Here is a 27642-nt window from a genome sequence, read left to right as displayed (position 1 = left end):
CTCCAGAGGTCCCTTCCAACCCTCAACCCTTCTGTGATTCTATTTGGTGCTTCTGAGACCACATCTGAGTACTTCTTCCAGTTTGGAAGGAGAATACTTCTCCCTAGTATAAGCCACTAACAAACTGGAGTGAGTCCAGCAGAAGATCACTGAGATGGTGAGAGAAAACTTGGCTTAGTCTTCTATTCTTTGGGTTGAACAAGGGCAGACACACAGACACACTTAGTAGTTACAGAGAAAATTAGGCCAGACTCCTCTCAGCAGTGTCTCTGTTGCCCTCTCATCCTTTCCCAGTGTAAAAGGAAGCAAGGGAAATGTCGATTAGATATTAGGAAAAACATCTCCTCAGTAAAGGTGGAAAAGCACTGGAATAGTTTTCCAGAGAGTTTGTGGAATCTCCATTCCTGGAGATACGCAGAACTCAACTGGACCAGGCTCTAGACAATGCAATTAACCTAATCTGATAGGTGGTTGGACCAGAGGACATGCAGAGATTTCTTTCAGCCTAAATTATTCTGTGATTCCAGGTGAAAAGACTACTTTTCATCTGCTGGGCATCAGTAGTAGCTACAGATAGTAAACAAAGAACTAAAGGGTATGTTTTGTTACCCTTCATGTGAGTATCATGTTCTGCAATGAGAACAATGGAACTATACAATAAGCGATGCAATACAAATATCCATGACAGAATCTGTCCCATAAAAGGTTAAATAGGAAAACAGACAATAAAGATTGTTTCAGATATATTTTCTCCTCAGAAAGATACTGAAAGAAGCTGCTGTGTGCACCCAATGCATAAGTAAATTTTGTTGCTGAATTACAAAGGAAGTTTGCACTACAGATTGAGAAAATCACCTGTGTAAGATTTATTGTCACATTATTAGAAATCACACCCCATTAGAAGAAATTTACTGTCAAAGGCAAATGAAGTGATTTGAGCTGTTTCCAGACCCTTCAATGTGCTTATGAATCAAAAAATAATGAAAAAAAAAAGTCATGACAACAGCCACTAAGAACGAACAATGCCCCACAAACCAAAACAATGAAATGAGATATTTTTAAGCAGTGGGAACATATTCTTTGGCACCTGAATCCACACCAGCTTGGCAGTCATTAAAAATGTACAGTCGTTATCAAAAAAGGTGAATGATGTATAAAAAAAAGAAAAAAAATGATTGAAGAGGTCTTAAACTTTCTAGTGTTACTGAATAATGAACTGTTCTAAAATGAGATTGTTGCTAGCCAGATATTTGGCATCAGAGAAAAAGTGATGTCCTCAAAGAAAAGGTGGAGGAAATTAGGCAAGGGATATTGAGGAAGTAGGGGAAAGCAAATTTCACTTAGTTTTATAGATCATAGATCAGTACTTTTTTTACAAATTCTCTGATTATTTAAGTACATGGTTTGTCTTCCTAGTTCCAAATACATGCTGTATTAAGTAACCCAGGTAACATCTGCCTGAGTCTGTAACAATGAACTCTAAAACAGCTCATGTTAATCCAAAGGCAATATGAACTCAGTGAGAAATTCAAAGTTATGATTAACCACAGTCGTAAATATAGAGCAGGCAAAATATTTGGGGCTTAGGAAATGTTGTAAAGCTTTTTTGTAGGGCTTGTTTTTTGAGATATCGTAGATGAAAACAGTGTTGGGAAGTAAGACAAAATTAATAACACAATTTTATTGAAAATTATCAGAAATGTTAATAATATTAACATATACTGATACATATCTTCATGCATATACCTTTAAGCATTAAATCTCTAAGTAATTTATTAGGGGGATGGTCATTATCTTTATTTTATGGTTAAGAAACAATAGCATGCAGAGGTTAAAAAGGCAAAACACCCTACCCAAACTCACTCAATAGATAATGGCAAAGGCAGAAACAGAATCCAAATCCAGGCCACAGGGAAGTAAAGGAGCTTTGTTTGGTTGTTTAGGGTTTTTTTTTTTTTTTGCTTCCCTTTCCCTGTCCCACTAGTTAGAATAGAGCATTAGATGTTGGGACAGATGCCTGTCTTGTTTTAGCTATAAACCCAAATAAACATGCAGAACTGCTGTCAGATTCAATACACACTTTTACAGAGATTTACTCCTGTGACATGGTTTCCAACTGCAAGAATGGATTTAAGAGACTATTAGTTACACAGTCATTACCAGATACCAACTAAACTAAAATCCATTAAAAATCAGTAAATCTCTCCACATGTTAAATTCTGGACTCAGCCCTATATTTCTACTTTTTATTTCCAAAAATAGTTACTGTTTCTTTTGTTACTATGCATGAAAGTTGCATTTACAGTACTGCAAGCAGTAAGAAATAACCAACTTGTAATGGGAATTCTTCAAAATACCCTGTTGACGAAGACGTAGCTTCCCTCCCTAATTCTGAAGGATTATCACCTACCCTAGTAGACCTTCTATCTCCTTATTATACGGCCTAGCACTGAATGCTGCAAAGCATTCAGTTGACCTTAACCCGTGCTTGGATCTTTAATGGGTTTTCAACTTCAAGACAGTAAAACTACTACTATCAGTCTGCATGAAGAACATTGATTAGATGGTGGGGGTTGGAAGAATCTTCTCTTTCTCCAGCTCCTGAAAGTATAGCTTTAGTTCTTTGAGCAACTAAGCATTTATACAAGGAAATTTGGCCTCTTGTCATAAAACATTCTTGCATATTCAAAATTTTGAAGTTTGGAAGAGAAAAGCACAAGCATTACAATTTAAGACAGTTTTAAATGTTTATGTTTATGGTTAGATGAAGTTTAGCTGGCATGCTACTTTTATTCATTTAATATAAACATATAAAAAATAGAGATTAATACCACCTTTACCTTCCAGAGGTCGGCTGTTCCTTCAATAAGTTTGGCCTTTATTTTACAGTATTTCAGAGCCAGATGCAAACATTCAGTTCCATAATCCAGGTCATAGTCAGTACACTGTTGTAATTAAAAAAGAATAAATATTTTTAATTACTCTTAAAAAAAACACTTAAGTAATAAAACACTTCTTTCATTAATCAAATCTTACTTCTCAACACTCCTGTCCAGAATAGTGTGTGTTGTAGGTTCAGAATGGATCAGAAATAAAACCCTTCYGAAATGCTTATGCTTAATGCTAACTACTCGGCATAATTTTATGGGATTAAATAAACAGTTTAAAACTATAAATGAATCTAATTAGGTGTTGCCAGTATCTTGCTACACCTTTATGAGCTTGACTAAATCAATAAGAAGTTACATTTATGAAAAATAGTTGGTAGAATTGAGGCCTCACTAAAGGAAATCAAACTAGTGAAAAAAATTATTAGCTTGTTCTAATGCTGTTCTAATTATTAGCTTGTTCTAATGTTCTAATGGCGGAAGCATGGTATTTTCTTCAAATGCTTTATCTGTTTTGGCTTTTTTCAGCATCAAAAAAGGAGGATATTAACTGAGAATTTCCATATTCCCTATATGTTTCCCCTATATTTTTCTCCAATTATTTACACAAAACCCAGCAAGGTTCCATGCTACACCATGAGCTTCCCAGGTTTGGAAAAAAAAAAACCGAACACACCAAAAAACCCCACGACACACAAAGGTTTTTCAACCTTCAGTCAGCTAGAAAAGGGACTCTTCTCTCAAAATGCCCTGTCTAAGCTGTTTGGTCTCCTATAGTTAGTGCTTATAAGAATTCTAATATTGGAAGGCTAATTAGGGAACAGAATCTCTCTTGAGCCAAAATATAGTTAGGTCCCAAAGCAGGAAATGGGGCTTATCAGAAAGGACTACCTCAAAATGCCTTGGCCTGGTTAAGATAGGCAAATTCTAGTCTATTTGCATACTGCTAAAGTATCAGTCCAGAAGCACAAATTACAGTAATTAGGAATGAGAATTTAAGTCAGGGTCTTTCATAGGAATGGATGTATTTGGTAAGACTACAGGCTATCTAGTCCAACATCCAGGTCGGGACAACAATGGAGGTCAGCAATGGATAGTCCAAGATATGTAATCACATGACATCAGCAATCACACCTTATTATGGGAGTTTCCTGGACTGCTGTAAAGCTATTATCCTGGCTTAGGAAATCCCCAAATTAAGAGGCCCCTGAGGGACAAGCTGAACCAGAAGTGAACATCTTAACAGTCCTCAACGAATTACATGAACTCTGAATTTACCCAGTTCCTTTTTGACTAGAGATAGCCTTTTAGCACCTGCATCACGGTGTGTCACAGTTTAAACTACGTATTGCAATACAAAATCTCCTTTATTTTCTTTGTTTTGAAGCTGACATCAGCTCTTTTCATCTCTTACCCTTTGCTGTTTTGATGGAAAAGGGAGTGCAAAACCTCCTTCCCTGCCCTTCTTAGGGCTTCTTTGCATTTCTTCTCAGTTATCTCTTTCCAAGGATAGAGTCCAAAACGTACTCAGTCATTCCATGTGTGGAAGCTGCTCCACAGCTTTGATTAACCCTTTTGCCCTTCTCTAAAGCATTTCCAGTTCTACTATATCCTTCCTGAGACAGGTAAATTAGAACTGAACATACTATCCAAGAAACAAGATTTATACAATGGCATAATAATGCTCTTACTGCCAGTTTCCTTTCTTTCCCTTCTGTATTTATTCTTAATGTTCAATTTGGCATTTGATCATGACTGAGCAATTAGCTAACATTTTCTTAAAACCAGATGTTATAAGCCTAGATCTAAGTAGCAATAATCAGATCAGCTTCCATCATTTCACATGCAGGATTAGAATTATTCCCCCTCCGTGAACATCACATTTACATTCTACACTGAATTTAATCTTTCATATTAAACACACAGTCTCCTAAGATCCTTCTGCAACCTTTCTGAGGTAGCCCTCATCTATACTACCCAGAAAAACTGAGTATCACCATGTGACACTTCCTGTTCCAAATTAGTTATGAATAAATTGAACTGCACAGGCCCCAGCACCAGTCTTTACAAAACTGCACTGGTGATTTTCTGCTATGAAAACTGATCATGTATTCCTATCCTGTCACTTATCTTTTAAGAAATAATTGATTCATGTGAGGTTGTTCCCTATTATCCCCAAACTGTTCAGTTTACTAAAGAGTAAAAGCTGCAGTCAAACACCTTATGAAAACACGAGTAGGCCATATCAGCTTCATCAGCCTTAACATACCTGTTGACTGCAAGTAACTTTGCAATGCATGAGCTTACCCTTACAAAAGTTGAAATAACCCTTCCAGTACATCAAATTTAACCAGGTGTCCACAAATCCCAGTGTTTAGAAGAGTATGTGACAATCTGTGCAGTACGAATATCATGCTTAATAATTCATAATCTCATAATCAGATTTTTTTTTTAAGAATGGGCATGGCAAAACTTCCACTCCCTGGTACCAAAGCTTTGAAACAGAAATGCTCTAAAGGGAGTATAGACATTTCATTTCATTCTTAAATGTCTTCCTTGGAGTTAATGGAGATTCTACTGTCCAATATTTAGTATAGGGGATTTGTTTTTTATATTGTTTGCAAAGAAAAAGTAAAAATACGTGGCTCTGAATTCTCTTTCAGAGTTTTCTCACAAAACAACTGTAAATTTGCCCCAAATACGTTCCTTAAAAACATTCCTTAGAAACAGGAGTTTAAAATCAAAGCTCATCCAAAAGTGTTTAGGGAAAAGTACACTGCCTCCAAGATTCAAGAATTAAAAATTGTCAATAATGCAGAAGTCTAAACTGGTTAAAGACTAAGTGAGAGTGTTGAAATATAACTTGCTTGTTTTCTTTATTTCCTGAAGAAGTTTAATAAAAAAGCAAGAAGAAAATTCTTAGTTTCTACTCTTGTTCTATAATGCATCAGTAAAATTCAAGAAATTAATCAGCATTATACATCTGAATTATATTATTAATATACAGAAAAGTCTTAGAAAAATTATAGTTGTCGCTTTTATATTAAATTAATAACTTATCTTTTTTAGATTGTCATGACAGCAATCAAAAAGAAGATCCTTTTATACAACCCATCTAGAAAGAAAATTAATTTAAGCTTTACACTTCTCTGCAGCAGTTTTTAATAGTTTTGAGTACCCAAACAAAATAAAAATAAGAAGATTTTTAAAAAAGCCTAAAAAATAGAGGACTTCTTTCAGAATACTAAAGAAAATTATACAAGAACTAAATAAGGAAGTAAAGAAGAACTAAATCTCTCTCAAGTATAGAGACTCAGAGATTAATCACCCATGAAACTAGCAATGTCCTAGTAACTTTGGATTCCAAATATTTATTACCAAAATATTTTCTGAGGAAATGCTTCAGGTAGAATGCATTTTCTACTAACATCCATAACATGCACATTAGAGAGAAAAAAATTTTTTTTTTTCTTTTACCTTAGAGTGGAAGAGAAAGTTTCAGGAAGTTTTACCTTTGAAATATCTCACTTTAGTTTTAATTAAAACTAATTTGTAATTTTAAATATATGGGTAACAAATGGTGCTAGGACAAGATGAAGCAATTCCAACTTTTTAGCAAGGTATTAATTACACATAATTACTAGGGAGTGGAAAAATTCCATAAATGGGATGAAGCATTTTGAGGGTATTGCTGATTTCAAGGGACGAAATATGACACAAAGCAAAAGTAATAATTAAAAACGTATTTCACTAACACTTGTACATCATGACATTTACCACTCTAATTATCTGTAACTGTTTCAACCTAAGCATATTGTCAGTTCCGCAAGTCCAATACATTGATGTCAGAGGAGAACAATGAAATGAAAGCATCGACTCAAGACCAGCTTAGTTTATATACAGTGTCTATTATGCTGAACAGCTCTACATAAGTGAATTTTTAAATCCATATGTAAGGTGAAGAATTTGAAAGCTTTGCTATTCCTCTAAGAAATTCAGTTAAAGAAATTAAGCATTACGAAGGAATGCCTATAATAAAAAATGGTAGATTATCTATAAGCAAAATTCTTACTGACCCAGGCATCCCAAACCCTCTGTATTTATATAATTGTACATCCAGAGCCACTTTACAACAATCTGTTTAAAACTTATTTCTGAAGTCTCATTTTGATTGAAAGACTTTTTAACATAAAGTTTGACACAGAACAGTTAACCATACTTGTCATGCACACATAGCTTTGTGAAACAATAGATATAGTTAAAGTTTCAAACCACAGATTCGAAATGGTGGAAACAGCTGGAAACACTGGTATAAAGCATATCCACAACACAAAGAAAACAGATTAGTTTAGCTTGTTAAATGACACAGAAAAAAACATGTTATTTAAAAAATGCTTTTGAACTGCTGGATATTCAAAGGCATTCTAATAGGTATTTTGGGGGACTGAAATGATTTTATTTTTATTTTTTAAGAGTGGATGTTTGAATAAAGTGATAAAGGTGCAATGAGATCCAGATATTAGCATTGCATCAATTTTTCTTTCCCATCCCCCTGGATTAGCTTCAAAATATTTTGATAACAAATATTATTTCCTAAGCAGCAAGCTATACTGTGATTGCCTAGCATAAAACATGGAAACAGGGGGTTAGAGAAAAGAGAAGCTACGCAGACTGTATCTGCCTTTCACTTACCAAAAGCCCATAGCTAACTTGTTTCCAATATAATACTTCAAACAATTAAAATGAGAAAGAAGCAGTATTTACCATTAAAATTAACAAATCCTTTTACTGTTAACATGCTATTTTACTGTATCTTTTATCATAAAAAGATTTTGAATGGATATTTGGGATCTAATAAGCATAGCAGAATAAAGGCAGGCGCAATAAAATTTTTCATTACAGCATTGTCATTTTCTTATTGATTCATCATTCACAAGTTGTCATGCTTACAAAATAAAGAATATTGATTTCTTTTTCTTAAGTATTCACTTAAAGAAAATCTTCAGATTTGCTCCTTTACAGAAGTACTTTCATAGCCTTTACAGAACATCTTTTACACTTCTATAACTATTGCCCATGTGATCTTGAGTACTTTTTCCTTTGTTGACAGAAAGTGACCCCATTTTACTCTCCCATACAAACCCATTCTACAGCAATATATGACTTGCGATTAAAACGCATAACCAATTAACAATGGCTGGGCTTTATGATTTTTTCCAGTTGATTGCAAATCAAACATTTCCACTGCTGAAGTGCCAGAGTACATCATAAACAGCCTGTTATTCAGCATCAAGAACATTCCACCAAGTTTAAAAAAGCAGCAGACAAGTTCTTGCCAAATCTGAAAGTTTTTCTTATCATATTATATATATATATATTTTTGCCATGTTCATTACCACAGAATCCAAAAAAGTATTGGTACTGATGTTAAGGTAGCTTTAATACTGGACTCGCAACTAGCACAGCAATACACGACAGGTAAATGAGAAATGACAGAAGCAGCAAAGGGGAAGAAGAAACAGGTGAACCAGGAAGCAATGGCATCACTGTAAATTGGAATAAGCTCATCTCCGAAGCAATTTCTACTGAAGTTAATTTCTAAAACTGCCACTACATACATCCAGACGCAGTAGTGGTTCACAGGGAAGACAGATAAAGATACAGCAACTTATTCTGTAACAGAATTAAGCAACCCTGTTTTTTTTTTTTGTTTGTTTGTTTGTTTTGGGGGGGGGGAGGGGGTTGCAGCCCTGTAACCTATAATCCCAATGTCTTTCACTGCAGCAACCCCAAGTGCCCTCTGAAAACATGCCATGATTTCTCTGTGCTCTACCTTTAGATCCCCACACCACTTCCCAGCTGCCCATTTGGTATTCAATTTGCTTCCAAGTCCACTAAATACCCATTAAACAACTTCTGCATTAGCTGGTTCCAAGATCCCATATGCCAAAAGGTCTGTCACCAAGAAAAACAGAACACAAGAGCTGAACTCACATTTCAGCAGCAGAGCTGAAAGCCTAAGAGCCTGAAGGCTCTCATTTAGGTACCAACCTTCCTTTCAGTGTAGGCATTCATTTGGGTTTCCTTCCTCCTCCCAGCTGCTGATTTTCAAAAATGGATATTGACTGTACATTGACTTAACGTCATTGAAATCTCTACCCCTCTGTCAATTCTGATTTGAAATTAAACATTGAGTAATTTTGCTTCTCCTCTTTCTGTAAAAAACTTTATGGGTCAAAGACTGCAGTGCACACTGCCATCAGCAGCAGCCACATTCTGTACTGCTGCTGTCAACGCGTTAGCTTCCAAGTAAAGCCTGCTGTGCATTTTATTCCTCTTAGTCGTCTTGGAAAGCAGTTTGTAATCTGCTGAGACCGACAATTACTGTTAACTGTACATAATTTGCTGCTAGGCAGTAGAAGTAGTAGCCCCATAGGCAAAAATGCTGAGCACAAATCACTCAGTGTGGGCAACATGAAATTTGCTTTCCTTATCACTGTTTAAAGTTTTATCTATCAGACAAGGTTGGGTACCACTCCACTAATGTATCTGTATCTCTTTATGTGTATGTATATATATATATATGTATATATAGAAAGAATATATATATTCTTTCTTCTTTAACACAAAGCACAAATTCGCTTGAAGAACTCACTATCACAATATGTAAAAGCAAAAGCTCAGTGGCATTCAGAAATGCATATGAATGCTGAGAACAAATATTTAAATACAATAAAGTTTGCACTTATGAGCATAAATTAAGCAAAATCATTGATAGATCTAGGAATAAACTTTTCATATGGATATTTCTATCCATTTTGCACAAGTTGCCGCAATTTTCTTCAAAGCAAATGTTATAAACTAGAAGAGCATACCAGGTTCTGTGACCAAAAGATATAATCTAGGACAAATGAGCTAGATTTGAAAAACAAACAGAACCAAAAAGAAACCAACTTATTTTCAGGATCTCATTCTACCAAAACTGCTGAGAAAAACTGTCATCTGCTTTGATGTAGATTCAGCTTGGAAACACTACAGAAACCCCTTGAAATAAGGTAGCTATCTAATTAGCAAGGATGTTCATTTTGTTAACTATCATTATCCAGCTCTGACCTCAAAATGAAATATGAAATGAATTATAATCACAAGACTAGATCCCAGCATAAGGCTATGAAAGCCCCAGCAACCTTAGGAGTGACTCTGGATAAAAGACACAGTTTTAGAATCCTCTTGAGAAAGTGTAAGAGCCATCCTTTACTATGACAGTGTTTTTATCATTCAAACTTATCTTTAAGTTTTAATCTTATTCTAGCTGCTACTGCTTCTGTCTCTGCAAAGGGAAAGGTCCAAACAAACCAATCACCCTGTAAAAGCAGTACCTGAGTTCAACTTTACATTAGAATCATAAATCATTAAAATTATCATTCTGTAAGTCCTTAGTTCTTTTTGAAGACTGGATGGACAGCCCTAACTCCTATATAGCCAGACTAACCCATAATTCAACCCTTCCAGTGAAAGAAGTCTGTTATGTCCTCTTCAACAAATCACGCTCAACCTATGGAAAGAGGGAAAGTGCAGCTTTGCTATTTAAAAACAAAAACTCAACACAGAATAATAGGAGGAGCTTAGCTGAGCAAGGCAAAGGTATCGGTACGCACAAACAAGAAATGTCAAGGTGGGTGTCTACATTAGCAATCTCATGTGCAGGAGGAATTCTTTCTCGAGCAAGCATTTCCTGCATCTGTACACAGAATCATACAGAATGCGCTTGACTGCGTCACTGGAGAGCTCCAATCCATTTCCCTGTTGGTGGAATCATGGTGGAAGTCACATACCAGGGCACCAGCTAAAGCACACCATTTGCAAGGTGGACACAAGGTCCCCTGGCAGCCAGGGCTCTACACATGCGTTGCATGTGCGTGACTAGCAACTGGCATGAATTTCATTGCTGCTAAAGTCACAGGATGGACATATGATCCTGGAAAAATAACAGATTCCCTCCCCCCACCAAAAAAAACCACTTCAGTTATTCTCTCTTTGTGCCACACCAGTCAGTAATGTAGACAACAAAAACAACCTGCCCCAATGTAGAAAACTATAGATTAACATTATTCTAAGAAAATGTAAAGAAGTGATTATTCAGTCTCCCAGTAAAGAGATTTCTAAGTATATCAGGTTCTAAAAATTAAGCAGTGACCAACACAATTCGATCAAGGTTAGAAGCAGAGGTAAGCCAATTCAGGCCAAGCTAAAGTGCATGTTTTATTTTTACATATTTTAAATAGAAAAGATTATTCATTCTTGGAATAATTACTTAGAGAATCACTTCTTGAAACTATGCAAAATCATAAATAGTCCTTCTCCTTGCCTTTGGATACATTAAACTGTCAGTAGTCCATAGACGAAAAGTTCTAGCATCACTACTTTGTATTCTTCTTCGCACTCAAAAGCGGCAGCAGATCACAATTTAGATGGGTGGTCTCCTATCTGCTGCATACAGTGATTCTCATTCGGTACTTGGCATTTTCTGTATCTATGCCAAACTGGTGGTTAGTGTGGATAGAGCACACTTCAGCACTTACCAGGGTTAATCCCATGACACTTGTAACAACATTCTCATAATCCAGTTTAATCTCCAATTTGAATAATTGCAGCATGTCTCCCCACATACCCCCTCCAAATTGTATCTGAACACAAAATTCCTTTTCACTGCTACAGAGATTTCGGATTTCACAAAGGGTGTGGCAGCTTTGCACGACTGCATTAAACAGTTCCAAGAGCTTGGATGCGAAACTGCAAAGTGCTTTGAGATCCTACAGGATGAGGAGTGCCATAAAATGGAAGTAATTATCCCATTAGCAAAAAAATTTTTATTTTTTCTTATGCAAGGCATTAGAATTTCTCCAAACATTCCTGTGGTAGAAATTAATTAGAGCAAGGTGGGGATTCATACAATATCCTGGCTCTACCATTGCACCAAAGAACTAATCAAGTACAGAGCTATCTAAACTAGCATAATTTTCTCAATAGACCACCAATCTAGCTTCAGGTTTTGAATAAATGAAAACATTACTGAACAAAATTCAATAAATATATTTATCCTGAAAATAATTCTGTAAAATTGGGTAGATATTTAAGAATAGAGCAGGGGAAAAAAAACCCCACAAACTACTTATTAGTCTAAAGCTCAGGACCGAGCTGTTGGGATAAAAAGATGCCAAATGAAGTAACTGTGATATGCTTTCCAAAGAGATTTTACAACTACAACCTGAAGACTATAGAAATTAGGGCATTCATTTAGGCAAGACTGACGAGACCCTATGTAAGCGATGGGCAGTGTGCATCAGACTAAAGACGAATGGAGAAAGGCAGATCAAAACTCTGCAAAACTGAATTATTACAAATTAACTCCATTAAAATCTGGAATCAAAGCCAAAAATTTACCAATTTTCAGCAGAAATGGAATGGAACAGAAGTCAGGCTCTACTGATATTCAGAAAGAATAATCTTTTTAAATGGGTCTAAAAGCAGAGACAAAATCCAAGCAGAAATGAACCACAGTAACGAAAGGGATGCTATTAATAAAACACAACCTTCTCATGTACAGAGAAATGAGATACTACGAGCTACACAGATTTTCCTGTCAAACAATCAGATCTAAAATCCTAATTACCCATGGACAAATCAGCAGAAAGGCCTTCCTCTGTTATTTCATATGCTTGGATTATGCAATGAAAAACTTAAGATATTCCCCATCTTGATACTACTATACAGCTAATTAAAATCTTTATTATTTTACCATCTGACATCAAAGGAACTGGAGTGGGAATTTCAACAAGCTGAAATAACCTATGTTACTTTATTATTCAATCAAGTAGGCTGGATAGCACCAACCAAGTAGGTAATTACATTAAAACTGTAACTGCCTATTACATTTATAGGCAGGTGGATTAATGCTACCTTTAGAATGTTATATCAGGAAGGGGATTGGCTTGCCTGTCTTCATACATTTTATATAAGTAGTAGCTTACTATTACTCATTTTGGCTAGCTCTTGACTAATTCCTAAAACACTTTTGGATTCAGTTTTCCAGAATGCAGCTGGTGAGAAGGAAAACCTATAGACACAAAATGAAACACAGTATTAGGAAAAACAACAATGATGTCACATGGCATATGTTTAGAAGACTTGACCATATAATTACAAAACAAAATACAGAGTTTATCAAAGTGGGTGACAAAAGCTGGGGTGGGAGGAAGGAAGTGGACCTCCATATACTCATGTGTATATATGTTATATATATACATGCACTACATATATAGAAGCTGCATGACACATTTGAAGAGAATGAGGTAAACTGATCATCCTTACAAGATAATACACTTCTGAATAAAACGTATCTCTTTTTTAAAAAGTTGAAGGCAGAGAAACATAACTCATTACAGCTTACAATAGAATCTACATATTTTACCAACTTTTTGCCATGTCAAAAACAATAGTTATCTCTTTTTAGTGTTTTTACACTAAACACTCTTTTACACTGCAAAAGACAAACAGCTGTGACCCTTACCACCAATTCATGAGTGAATGGCATCAAGCAAAGTTTTAAATATATTTTTTCCTCCAGATGAAGGTCTACATGAGCTAAAGGTTAAGCTGTTCAGCCTTGCCACAACTTAGATGCCTTGGCATACACACAAAGTTTAATATTTGGTGAACAGAAGAAAAAAAAAAAGTTGATGTGCCTTTGAGATTCAGATATCTCTAATCTTAGGAGGGAGGTGGGAAGTCCTTTTTCAAGAATCCAGTTTTAGACTTAAATGTCAAATTCTGATTCACTTACATTTTGACCTTTGATTCTTTTGTTTTTGAGTTTGACCCTACTCCCAAAGTTACCAAGGTTTTAGTCAACAATTTGTCCGCTAATGTTCATTTAATTCCCAGTTGCTCCTGGCAATGTTAATTTGACAGACATTGATTTCTTTAACAAAGAATGAACCCACACAAAATCCCCAAATCAGTCTAGACATTATGCCTCAAAGGAGTTGCCTGACCTATGCCAAAATATTACTAAATTGCTACAGCTGACTCCACTTCCTGCTACAGAGAATACTAAAACCTTTCACAAATGTTTGAAGGAGAAGAATCACAGTAGTGTTCTGCCCTTTCTAAAAGCACTTCAGAAGTTTACAAAATCCACATGGAATAATCTCCCTATTATTTACACACAGAAGAAGACAATACTTTGAGCAAATACTTCTACAATGGACCTAACAATAGCCAACTTCCTTTCTTTTTCTGGCAAAATCTTCCCTGAACATTCTCAGGCAATTGTTAGACGAGAACAATTTTGGGATATCATTACTTGAAACAAAACAAAACAAAAAAAAATTCCTTTTCTTCTACTGATGACCTGGTTGGACACTTTACAGAACATCTCTTCTCCCCATCACAACCTCACCTGGGGACATCTTATAATGATTTTTTGGGAATGGAAGAACATCTGCCTCCCAGAATTTAGCATCAAAGTATTTTCATGATTCTCCCTGACAGAGTATTATTTTTGTATCTTGTCATTACTATGCTTATATGCAGCAGCTCTCTCGTGTGCAGGCAGATGAGGTAACCTCCCATAAGCAAATGTGATTCCTTACCAACCAAAAAGTAGGTAATGTTGGCTATGAACAGAGGATGTATTAATTCATTGAGGTCTCAAAACATACTAGTTTCTACATAGATTAGACAGAATCCTTAAGGTCAGTTTGTTCCTTATGGATATTTATACGGAGCTTGTAGACGTGCATCAAAAAAACACCTCTAACAATGTTAAAGTTTATCCTCCTGTAAGACATATTCCTGATTCCTGTTTTTTTTTCCTTTTAATTTCAGTTTCATTGTTCTGATTAGCTAAATACAATCTTCCAAAATCTACAAAAGGTCTACTATCAAAACATGATCAAACTAACTACATACTCAATGCAAACACCATAAAATAAGGTACAGATTTTGTGCTAAATTCTCCCAGATGAAGATAATCTTAAGAGTGATCAGAATTTTCCATGTCATCCATAAAAGACTATTCTGCAAGAATTCTTCATATGTCCCACCTCTTCTTCAGCTGTGTGTAGCTCTTTTCTTCACAAGACCCATAGCTTGCCCAAACGGGTCAAACTGGTGAACAATTCTATCTTATCTCCAGCACTGATACTGACAATTCTAACTATCATCTCGTGCTCCATAGGCTTTTTGTTGACATCTCCTTCAAAGGAGTCATTCAGGGTCTTCTACATAATATTCCTCTTCTGTTTCCATTTTCAGCTGTTTCTCTGCCAGATGAGGACAGGTAAAGCTTTTTGATTTGTTCCTGCTGCCTTCCCTACCTTGACAAACACATTTTAGATGCATAATGCTTTGTTAAGTTTGGTTATTACAGCCTTTCTATGTTGTGGTTGTTTTGCTTTGTACATTAATGTGACATGATATAACAAGATGTTTTGTATTATTAAAGACAAAAAATCTCTGTGCATTCCTCAATATGTCAGAATCAGGTATTAGAGAAATTGGTCTCAGTCTACTCCAATGAAAGGAAAAAGTTAGTGTGTCAGGAAGTCAAGAAGGCTAATTCCTCTTAAGATACTGCTCCAGGGAATGCTTGACTTCTAGTAGGTGAAGTCTTTCCCCCCTCTTTCTCTCAGGCTTACAGTATCATACTTTGCATAGTCTCCTATTTAATTTAAAAAGCTGAACAGAAACATGGAACTACTTTAAGCAAAAATGAACAAGTTTGTTCTAAAAAAAATTCATCCTTTATTTGCTATCTTTGGAAAGGGTGGATTTTCAATTAACACTAAGTTTCCCGATTTCCCTAAGGACTGATATGAACAGAAAAAATATATTTCCAAAAATCAGGAATTTAATTTATATTAATCTAAAAAAAGCCACAACTAGCTGTTTTTGTCCCAGGTAAGTTAGAACAGAAGTAAATCCTGGGTTCTGCAATTTTACAACCTTTCCACAGGTTTTATTTAAAAATCAAAAATGTAACCATAAGAAAAGTTTAATTTATCCAATATATTTATTGAAATTTAGTGGCACACTCATTACATTGTGCAGGAAACAAGAACTCACAAATAAAGACATACTAGAGTTAGGATCACTGATGTGACATTAAATTTATCCGCTTAATGCATTTATATGGCCTTTATCCAACATCCCTAGGAAAGGCCCCTGGTTAATGTAAAGCCTAGATGTCCAGCCTGTGAGATACCACACATTATATAAAGTTCTTTCTCCTCTTGCAACTCTTTGCCTCTGCCACTTGCCTACCATGTGTCAAGCACATAATCATACCAAATAAAGACTATATTTAACAAAATAAAGGGCATGTAAGTAGTGCTGTAATTCATAGGATATTAGGTGAGAATGCATATATATCGCATGTGACATAGTGACACTCAGAGACATATACAAGAAGGCCTATGTAATTCATCCATTTCTGACATCTGGACCATCCCAGTGCCAAATTCTAAAGTCCTATTGCAAAGTGGAGGTATCATAATACTTCACTGAAACAGAAGTAAATATGGCTATTTTTCCCATGCCAACAGAACAAAAAGACTCAACAGAAAGCATTAAGCAACTTTAAATACAGGGTAGCTGCCTGCGTCTGCCAAAATCCCGTTATGCCTATTCATTTCTTACAGCTAAGTACTCTATCTAATGACACATAACTCAGAGTAATGAGGCCTTTTAAGTTCAAGACACCATTTTAGCTTCACTGTCTATTGTGATTTCTGAACAGCTGCTTAATTTCAATATTGACTTTGAGTGTTTTTAGTATGGCTTATGTGCACAACCACTTTAACATTGATTTAGCTGACAGTTCAGTGACATCAATTATATGGGCCAAGAGGTCTCCCAAGTTAAAAGAAAAACATATATATAACAATGTAACAGGAATTTTATAAAATGTTAAAATCAATATAACTATTCTCAAGTAGGAGTCTTTTTTTTGTGAATAGTGGTCTTTATTCTCACTACATTGGAGCCGTTATCATTTGAGGCCTGACAAGCCTTCCCTTCGTTGCATCTGTCCTTATTATGTGCTGCATCACAAAAAGGCAGACAAAGTACTACCAATTTTTCTTTCACCAAGAAGCAACAATAGTTCTCAAATTGTTTGCATTACGCCAATAAAGATGTAATAATGTGAGACACCTGAATGTCTTTTTTTTTTTTTTTCCTCTCAAGCACATACACAGGCATATTACCAAAGTTGTATCAGATAACTGATGCTTAATTCTAATTAACTGAAAAGTATGGGTTTATTTTTAAGAAAATATTGTCATAAATCTATACTATTGCTTCAGTGTGATTAAAAAAAAACCACTTCAAAATTAACTGTTGGAAGACCTAGTAAGATTCAGTGCCTCACCAACTGCCCAAGTGTTTTTGATGGCCTGCTCATTTCATTTCAGATAAATTTACTTCTCCAGGGATCCATCTTAACCAAAAACTACTTTACAGGTAGACATCCTTGGCTACCTTACAATAGCAGAATAGAAAGAAGAAATAACTTTCCTATCATGATCAAGAAACATTATGGAATCAGAGAGTAGAAGATTTCAGGTTACCATACCTAGCAAAAGGAGATGTGACTAGTGATTTATTCCATTTATTCCATTGTTCTTTACTGTGAGGGTGACAGAGCACTGGAACAGGTTGCCCAGAGAGGTTGTGGAGTCTCCTTCTCTGGAGATATTCAAAACGCGCCTGGATGCAATCCTGTGCAATGTGCTCCAGGTGACCCTGCTTGAGCAGAGGGGTTGGACTAGATGATCTCCTGAGGTCCCTTCCAACCTCAGCAATTCTGTGATTCTGTGATAATCAGCAACCCTTTTGAAAATAATATAGTGCAATACATATCTTTTTGCAGACATGCCTAATTCCCCCTCTGCCATCTAATATGAATTAAAATTAGAACACAACAGAAATGATGCCAAAGCGTACTTCAGAGGCAAGGGATGGAATACTCAACCCTGTGTCCAGGTAACCAGCCAAACGGACTCTATTATCATTTGATGCAACTTTCAGTCCAAAATATTTTTTTGACAAAGTGATTGTAATAAGAAAACTCCAAAGCCAGAAAAATCACATTCAAAATAAAAATACTGTTTTTTATCCTTTGAAAAGGCCTGTGAAAAGGGGCTTAAATATCATATATCCAAGTGATGAGGAATGAAAGAAAATGTTTTAATGGGTTCTCTGAGTCATTAAAAAGACAACGGAAATGTGTGCAATTTTTGAGTGACAATTTATAAGGTTACAACAGAACTACTACAAATTGAGAAGTTAATAGTTATGATGTAAGGAACCTTGACATTGTCAGAGTTAAATCACAAAGCAACACAGATCTGAACATAGATGATTTGTTTGGAACACATATGTTATAGGCATCAGAAGAGACTAGAGTGAAATCTAAACCGAGATCCAGGATACAAAAATGAGAGGCAACACATAGAAAAGCATCCAAATAACCTGGCTGAATGACCTCAAAATTTGTGTTGGATTTTTGGCAGCGAATGTAAATAGAATTCACTGTAATATACAAATCCATTCAGATAATAATGTAAAAAACCTTTGGCATTTGTTATAGCTACTTCAAATGATTTCAGTTAAATGTATGCAGAAGGCATGTATTTCTCCCTAAATCATTGTCATTTCTAATCAAACAAGAAATGGAAAAAATTTTCTAAATAAATGATTTTAACTGGGGAAAGAAAAAGAGATAATAAAGGATCATTACATATTTTGATAGTGCTAACTTTTTACTTTCCATGTCTAAATACACTCAAGCCAGTAATAAAGTAGAAGAAAAACTAGTCCTGCTCAGATCAGATTGATGCCAGAGAAGAAAAGCAAAAATAGTATCTTAACACAGCGGTTAAGACACCCAGAGTTCATATATTCATTAGAAAGAACATATATTAAGAACATTAGGATTAGAAGAAAAGTCTAAATCCACCTATTCACAGTAGATGATGCATTTAAACAGAGAGTTGTAAAAGCAGTATCCCACATTACTCTTAATGCAACTGAAAAACCTATGTTATCTGAAGCAAAAATTCAAATGGACAGTTTCTTTCTAAGCAATGCATCTTTCACTGCTGTTCCCCCTCACAGTTGCTGCATAAACGTCACAACTGCATTAACTACACAGAAGTGAGATCATGATCACAAGCCAGGTCAGATGAACTGAATTCCATTCCCAGTTCTGCAAATGATTTGCAACATGACTAACAAAAATATTTTATCTCTTTTTGTTTATCTGTATAAAGATACTTACCTACTTCACAAGGTTGTTGTGGGAACCAATGGTGGGTATATTAATATTTATGAAGCATCCTGAGCTGCATCCATTCCTACAAAAATCTGTCCTACAGTAGCTTGACTAAGTTCTTCAGGACAACAATTATCTATCTTTTGTTATTTATTTGTACAGTTCCCAGAACAATAGGGTCTTAATCCTTGACTTGGACAGCTAGGCACCATTGAAACATAAATAATCAGCAAACAATATGAGTTGAAAGGTTTAGCAAAGTGTTACCCTTCCCAGAGCTCCAAGGCACAGAGCATTCAAATGACCAGAATTTAGCCAATGCAAAGGGAACTGGGGACAAGGAACCATAGCCTTGGTTTCTTGCTGACAACTTTGGTGGCTTGTTCTTGAAAGAGTAGGCATACAAAAAAGAGACTGATGGAATGCATATGTGAGAAGAGAGTACTCAGCATTCAGAGGAGCATTGAGGGACTATGCTTTTTATATATTTGCCAGCTCTGTTGTATCTGCAAACTAACAGTAAACAGTAGGAAAAAAAATAGTATACTTTTTTTTCCCCAGAAACAACATATAAACATGTAATTTGTCAAAACAGATGCACATCAACAAGAAAGAAAAGGCTGTATAAGCAACAGTAGTTGTTGCCTCTTGAGATGTGTTCTATGCACCTACATGGTGCCATTGGCACACATATGCCCACTATATTCAAGCCAGAGACTTTCAGTTAGAAGTATCTGCTGGGACAACATTGCACCAACATTCCCCTGCTTCCCATCAGAAGCAAAAAGGCTGGAGTTACTCTGATCAGTTGAGTAGCTCTTCATCTTGAACAGCCCCTCATCTTCATCATCTGAGAATAAGTTCAGATTTAAAGCATGAAGGGTATGACATGGAATTTGTGCCGAAATTTCAAAGTAAAACAATTACTGAACAAGTAAGTAATCGTCTCTTCTTCAGTGGCAGTCCAGACATTTGTTCTGTTGTTGGTAGCTTCTAAGCTATGCACTTTCTGAAGTTAGATATCAGTAATTTGGGCTTGTTTACTCTAGAAGTGAAAGACTGACGGGAAGCATGACTGTCAGCATTAGTGCAGTGAAAAATAATTCCTTCCAAGTCACAAATAAAGAAATGCTCTGCTTCTAATCAACCTGGAAGATACCTGGAGGACAGACAATTTCCACAAGGTGATGAATGAAAAGGAAGTAGAAGGCTGAGACGAAAGCCTGGAGTGCTTCCAGTAAACTGTGAATGTAGGGTGGGGCAAATGAAAGAAGTCATCAGAAGGAATAAAGTCAAAACAGTCATGGATTACTAGACTACTCCCCCCTCCTTTTTTTTTTTTTGATAAAGATGGTGTTAAAGCAATATATTAGAAAAAATGGGGAATTAACAGAGAGACTATGTAAATATATTTAGCCATTCAAAGTATGTGCAATACAATCATTTATTGTAACACATACAATATGAAACATTAAACTTACTTACCTGGATGTGTCAAATTAATATCATCCCAATATTTTAGAATAGCCTGTGTCCCACCATAATATTAGATGCCATTATCATAATTTTCATCCAAAACTCTTTACTTGAGATATTCTAAGTCAACAATACATAGGTAACTTTAAGCACATTAGACCACTTATTTAAGTATTCTATTGAATATGCAATAAAAATCAAAGCAAGTTAAGCAGAGAGAATTTCTGCTTGACTCATCTTCATATGAAGTAAAAAGAAGAAATTAAGTGTGTTATAGGAAAAAAGATGTAAGGAGCAGAAATTACAATGAACACAAGCAAAGAAAGCAAGAAAAAATAATATAAAGTTTTTACAAATATTTTTAAAGTGTACTTTAAAAACCTTAATTATCTTCACAGCATTAGTTTTAGAGAATAGAGTAGTAAATTAAAACTGTAAGAAGTGGGATGCATTTATAAAATACATATGTATGTTTTGAAGGCTAGAGCCTCTGGTGATGTGAATTCATTTGCTACAATAGAACCAGCAGGAAATGTGACTCAATATACAAAATACACATTTCAGCACATTCCATTAGGCATGAATAATAATTCTGTTCATCACCTAAAAGCCCTAAATTATCACATTTATATTTGGCAGTTTGATAATGGAAAAATTTGAATAGATGAGAATGATAAAGCACTGTCATCAAAAGACTACAGAGAAACAATACACATACAATTTGATATGATCTGAAATGGATGTTGAATCTTTATTTTGAAAGAAGAGAACTAAAGTTCTCTTTTTTATTAACAGTAAATGGATGCAAAATCTTATCAGAAAACTCAAAGGCTTACCTGCTGGTATGCTTGGTAGATTATATCAAATAAGAAAGCCTGAGGCATTTCACTTGCTCTATACCGGGCACGTTCCAATGAGTGGTCTAAAAAGCCATCAGCAGAAGAAGCAATAACAGTAGAAACTAGAGAACGAATTGCTCCTGCTGCCTATGGAAGAAAATACAAGAAGAGCCTTAAGTGTTTATTAACATTAATGCATATCAAATAGCTGTAGTCACAAAAATCAGAGTTTTTAAATAGGTCTTCTACTTGTTTACCTTTAGGAAGATTGTATAAGTACATACAGAGGGGCAATTTACAAAAAGAAGAGTTTTAAGTTCTTCACACACATCTGTTGCAAATACATGTACAGATCTGAGAGGTCTGTTTTTCAAACTTTCTTCTACACACATATTAGGTGGTTTCTGTGAGAACAGATCTAGACCTGTTCAGATACAAAACAGCAAGGAGACACATCTGAGTAGTGTCAACAATCTACAGTTCCCGTCGCTTTCACTGATTTCAGTTTGGTCAAACTACTCCAAAATAAGCAACAAGAAAAGTTTCAGAGCACTGAGTTTGTTCCTTGGTACTGAACTCACCTTGCGAAATACTGAGCATTCCCAATTACCAGTAAAGTCATCAAGAACATAGTATACACCAGAAAGTATTCAATACCCAGCAGCACTGTGCTCCAGCACAGACATTAAAAGGTTGATATTTTAATTTTGGTTTTGCTCAGATGTAAAACCAGTTAAACATATTCCTTTGATCTTTTCATCAATATACAGTATTAAAGATCACAGAAATCATCATTCACAGTTTTACGGCATTTCTGAAACAGAGCTCTCCAAGCTGGTTTTTGGTCATTTTGATACCAAAAAAACATCCATTGTCAGTCACTTATAATATGATCACATGAACTTGAAATGAAGCTAAAGGAAACTGAAACAAGAGTTCTCAGTAAACTAATCCAAGAAGAGAAGAAAGTAATAGTAAAACATCGCTTATCAAATCACAGGGAGAAAAGCATGTTCCTCAAACAATGCTAACCACTGAGAATGGCATGCTTATTTTGTATTACTTTATAATCTGTCTTTAATAATAATAAAAAAGAATAATTGATGCTGTTCCAAATATTTAAAATTATCCAGCATCTCAGATCAGTATACTTAGAAAACCACTCCCAATGGCAAATTCTGACACTTCACTGCAGCCACAGAAGATCTTCAGAGATCCAGTAAGCTTTGCTACAGAAAAAATTATGTACTTTATCACATAAAATAAGAATGATGTTAGAGCTGATCTCATTTTTCTTCTGTTGGCAAATCCTGCCCTTGTATATAAGGGTCAAGTCACTTCTTGCACCATTTCTGACCTCAAATTAGCATGCCATGGCAAAAGGAGGCATTAAAAGCAAGTCCCAAGATAGATATTTTTCCTCTTACAAGAGAAAGAGCTGCCGTTGTCTTCCCCCTCCCTTTCACACTATGGAACAATAAAACAAAGAGGAATGCAGTCAATGTGTTGAGAACTTTCTAAGTTCTAAAATCTAAAGCTTCTTAGCTCATTTTTTTACATGAGAACACAGAGGTGAATCAATTCCTCATGCCTAAGGAGTTCTGATATGCCTAAGCTACCCATGTAAGGGACGGTGGTGGGGGGGGGGGGAGAAGAGATTCAACAGGTTCATAGGACTGAAGAGTACTTGAATCACTTTCTCAGAATCTTAGAAGCTCCTTTTCGTTCTAATAAATGGGAAGACATATCTACATAAAACACTGTCTCTTGTCATCCAAAGGCAAAACACAGTACAGGAAGATCAGCGAGAACTGTGAAATCACAGAAAAACGTGTACAGGACCCGAAGAGGTCATCTAGTCCATCTCGCTGACCCAGGCAAGATCAATCCGACTTCTGTCATAGAAAAGACAAACTGACAAATCTAAACATCATTATAATTTTAGTAATAGCTCAATATACTAAAAGAGGAGTAAAACTTAGCAGATGCACTATCAGGAAGACAATAAGCAGAAGCAGAGAGTAAATTATCTACAACTTGTCCCCCCTCTATTTTCTTCGATTCATGGATTATTACCTCTGCATCCCAGCTGCTGGGCATTTGGATTATGTTATTTTGTTCTGCCGTCATATTTTAATTGGTCACATACAAAAAAAAAGTTATAAAATTAGAAGGTCATGGGAAAAGAGACAGAACAGCATGCTAGCCACAGCTTTCCTGTAATTAGTTAAGTCTATTTAAAAATGCCTATTGGATTTTTTTTTTTGAAACTGTTACCATTCCAGAAAACCAGTTAGCAAAATAAGATTTCTTTAGGCTGATCCAATATTTTATTACAGTTTTTAACAACCATGTCATGTTACATTTTAAGCATAAAACAGGCCAACAGAATACAATGCGACTTGCGTAACTAAATCTCACAAGTGAAACATGCACTCTGAGGAACAAAAAAAACAAACTGCAATCCTAAACAAAAAAGAAATACTCAAAATGATATTCTTAAAAGAACTTTGAAACACATTGTTTTCTTGACATCTGGTTTATTACACAATAAAAATTCATGAATGTCTGTAGCCATATCTTTGTAACAATAACGAACCGCATCTCCTGCTTGGCTTAGGCCTAGCTCTTCTAAAAGATTCACCAAGATCTAATCTCTAATAAATCCAAACATGTCATTTTTTAAAACCTCCAATTAACTTCTCAAGTAACTGAAGTTTCAGGGCAGGCACCTAGACTTTAGCAAATGACATTTTTAAACAATTACAGTTTTGCATTACCCCAGAACTGAGGCCAATGTGACAAGCTAAGAGTTTATCTTAGCACCTGCTTTCTATCAGTTTCAAAAAACCACCCCAAAACTCACCCCCCAAAACCCACCCCAAAACCCACAAAACAAAACAAACCACACATTTAAACACCATGAGATAACTCCTGTCATAAGCCCACTCAAACTGCACCTGACACTGAAAACATGAATTTTAATACGAAGAATAAGATTTATGGCTGACTTCACTCCAGATCACGAGGGAGAGAAATTCTAACTATGCAGCAACGGCATAACAAGTAGTCATTTGATGATGAATCAACTTTTATTCTGAAAAGGACAACTCAGTTCATGACTGCTCTATACTCTAAAATCACAATGCAGAGCTCTAGCACTCACTGAAGCCAGTAAGTTCCTACTGCACACAACAGCTTTGTGTATTCCAAAAGCCGTGAGCTAGAGCTAACTAGCTAAGGTACATCACTGAGTTGAAAACTTAAAACCCTAAGAGACCGGATATAGAGACTGGTTTGTTTTCCTCACTACTAGCTAACCTTTCTGCATGTCCATTCTGCTGTGCCAGTGCATACGCATGGCTTCCTTGAAACAGATGATGTGAGCCACCACATGGCTAAGTTTATTATCTCAAGGCATAGAAATGCAATAGTTCCTAAAACCACCTCCAGAATGGGAGAAACAGGGATCAAACAAGGATAAATATGGGCCTGTGTATGTCCCACATTATTTTCATATGGGAGGAGGTTGAATCCCTAACAGGAAATTTTCTTGCATTTGCAGTATTTCTGGCAACATTCTCCAGTCCACGTATGCTGATGTGGCTGCCAAACCCAAGCTAGCCTACAAAGACCTCACTGCACATGCTTCTGGATCCAAAATTGGCCCAAGGTATCTTCATTCATGGTGGAAACATAGTATTAGGCATGTAAAACCAGAATAATTGAGCTGTGAATATTGATCTCCCATACATGCCAAAGAGGGAAACACATTGTTCCCTCTGCCGTACTTATTCTGGTTAGCTTAAGTGTCCTTCCTACTCAGCACAAAGCCTTTTGTTAATGCCACTCTTAGCAGTCTTCCAGTAAAGTTGAACATGGAATTTAGGTGCTTAAGATAGGGCTATAGATTACTTTTCTTGCTTCAGAAATCTAAACATTATGGCACAGCAGTGTTGAGTATCACTATAACTAAAGAGATTTTTTGTCCCTTACAATCATGTATAAGAACAAAATCATCCAACCAGCCTACCTGCATCCTGCATTCAGTTACGACGCCAACTCTTTTAATCTCTGCAAGGAATTTCCTTTTTTTTTTTTTTGGCAATAAATCAATAAAAACAGAACTGCTTCCATATTAGCAAACAGATTATATACTGAGAATCAGCTATCTGAATTTTACTTGTTCTAATTCAAGAAGCTTTGACTTGCTATTTATGTTAGGAATGCACAGGTATTTGGCCCAGCTCTCAGGCAAGAGGTTCAGACATGATTTAAAAAAAAATAGTAAAATTTGTGCATGTTTAAAGTTATAAATACTTGTTTATATCAATATGGATTTATGGATCATTTTTACACTTTGAATTAGCCTACCACAAAATAAAAACCCTATGAGTTTAAAGGAAGTGCCTGGATCTTATACCAACATTTCCCTATCCAGAGTTCCCATTTTCAACTTTCTAATCATTTTGACCCAAATCTCAAAAGGATTCACTTCCAAAGTTATATGCAAAATATATCATATACCTTTCTTGAATGTTAAATGGACAGTTAAACTGGATGTCTTTAAATGACCACTTTATAGCTGCCAAGCCACTCCACTTCAAAGACAGTCATGCACTAGTTTTGGTTAACCTGGCATGTACAGGCTATTTGTATACTTTTCCCTGCTTTTGCATATTTTAAAATATCTGTGAAAGTAGCAAAATATCTGTGGGCAAGCTCTTAAAATGTAACTCTTAGTTTCACAGACATTGAAACAAATACTGTTAACTGGTTAGTTTTCTTTTGCAGGCAAAATACTGGAATGAAAGAACACCCTTTTACTCTGTCATTGAATGAAAACAACCCTACAATGTCCTGAGAACCCACAATTTCCATCAACTTCAATGGAAGTGACAGACTAGTATCTCTCAGAAGTGAGCTTGTTCATCCATCTTCTGAAAACTGAACCAGTCTTTATGTACTTTTAGAAACAATAGGGGTCTTCTATAACCCATTTTAAACATCAACAATTGAAAACATTTACAACCAGGTTCTCAGATTTTTATTCAATTTTCACATAACTGCATACAGTATAGCACACATACAAGATTTAAAGATTCAATAGTGACTGAAAAAAGGTAAAGAATGAAGTGCATCATGCAGGTCAGTATAACAAGGTACCGTAAGTATTTTCATTAGATTCAAGCCATACTAGACCACCTTTCCACTAAACAACACCACTATCTTTCTCATTTTATCATACTTTAATTCTGAACAGAAATCATTTAGATGCGTGTATTCAGTGAATAAATAACCAGGCTGAGTTTTAGGATCAGCCAACACAGTCAATTCAAGGGGAGTAAAACCTAAGCAGTGCTGATGATACATTCTATTTCATTTCATAATAAAAGGTACAGGCCACAGAAATCTGAAGACAAAATCACAGCTTGGTTAAAACAATGCAATATAACTTATTTATTATTGAATAATCATAAAAACTGAAAATTCTTATGTTATTTAAAATAATCAGAATCATTTAAATTTGAAAAGGATTGGGGGCGGGGGGACACTGATGTCACAAGCAAGGCATTTTCCAGGTTGTAGATACCCCTGACACACATTAAACACCTTCAGCTGAGATCAACACTTCATGTCTAAAATACAACCTTCCAAGAATAAGTTATTAAAGAACCAGAAGCCCCAAAATAGCATGAAAAAACAGCACATCTGTATCACTGATCTGCTCCCTTTGGCAGTCGGATTTGAAATAGAAGGCTACCAAATAACTGTGCAGTTCAACAACATGAATGATACGGACTAGGAAGAGAAGCAAATTCCAGTGGCACAAAATACTAACAAAAAAAATAACACAATTGCAATTCTCTCTCTTTTACAACAGTGTGGTAACAAGCTCAGACAACCACATCTTGCAGACTGGTATACTAAAATAAGTAGCCATGGCTTTGACCCCCCAGAAAGACTCCAAGTACTAATGCATACCCACGAAGTTCACTTACATGGCCAATGCACAATACTGAACTTCAAGCAGGTGGGAATCAGCTTAAAACTTTACAGAATCTAGTCCTAAATGAACAAACTCTCCCATTCCTCTATA

The 27642-nt window shown here is 35.7% G+C and overlaps 1 protein-coding gene across 1 annotated transcript in view; it reads right to left on the bottom strand.

The window, feature by feature from the left end:
* Positions 1-27642, bottom strand: part of ISPD (isoprenoid synthase domain containing) — a 129602-nt gene that overhangs the window by 81755 nt on the left and 20205 nt on the right. Inside the window, exons 3-4 of the mRNA XM_026077098.1 lie at positions 21540-21689; positions 2841-2945 (exon numbers count right to left, since the gene is read on the bottom strand). Of these exons, the coding sequence (XP_025932883.1) occupies positions 2841-2945; positions 21540-21689 (255 nt within the window). The remainder of the gene's footprint in view (positions 1-2840; positions 2946-21539; positions 21690-27642) is intronic.

The sequence above is a fragment of the Apteryx rowi genome, unplaced genomic scaffold (assembly GCF_003343035.1).
Source record: "Apteryx rowi isolate R43461 unplaced genomic scaffold, aptRow1 scaffold_449, whole genome shotgun sequence".
In the NCBI taxonomy this organism is placed as follows: domain Eukaryota; kingdom Metazoa; phylum Chordata; class Aves; order Apterygiformes; family Apterygidae; genus Apteryx; species Apteryx rowi.
The sequence above is the reverse complement of the archived record's forward strand: the minus strand, read 5'-3'. Positions and strand labels throughout refer to the sequence as shown.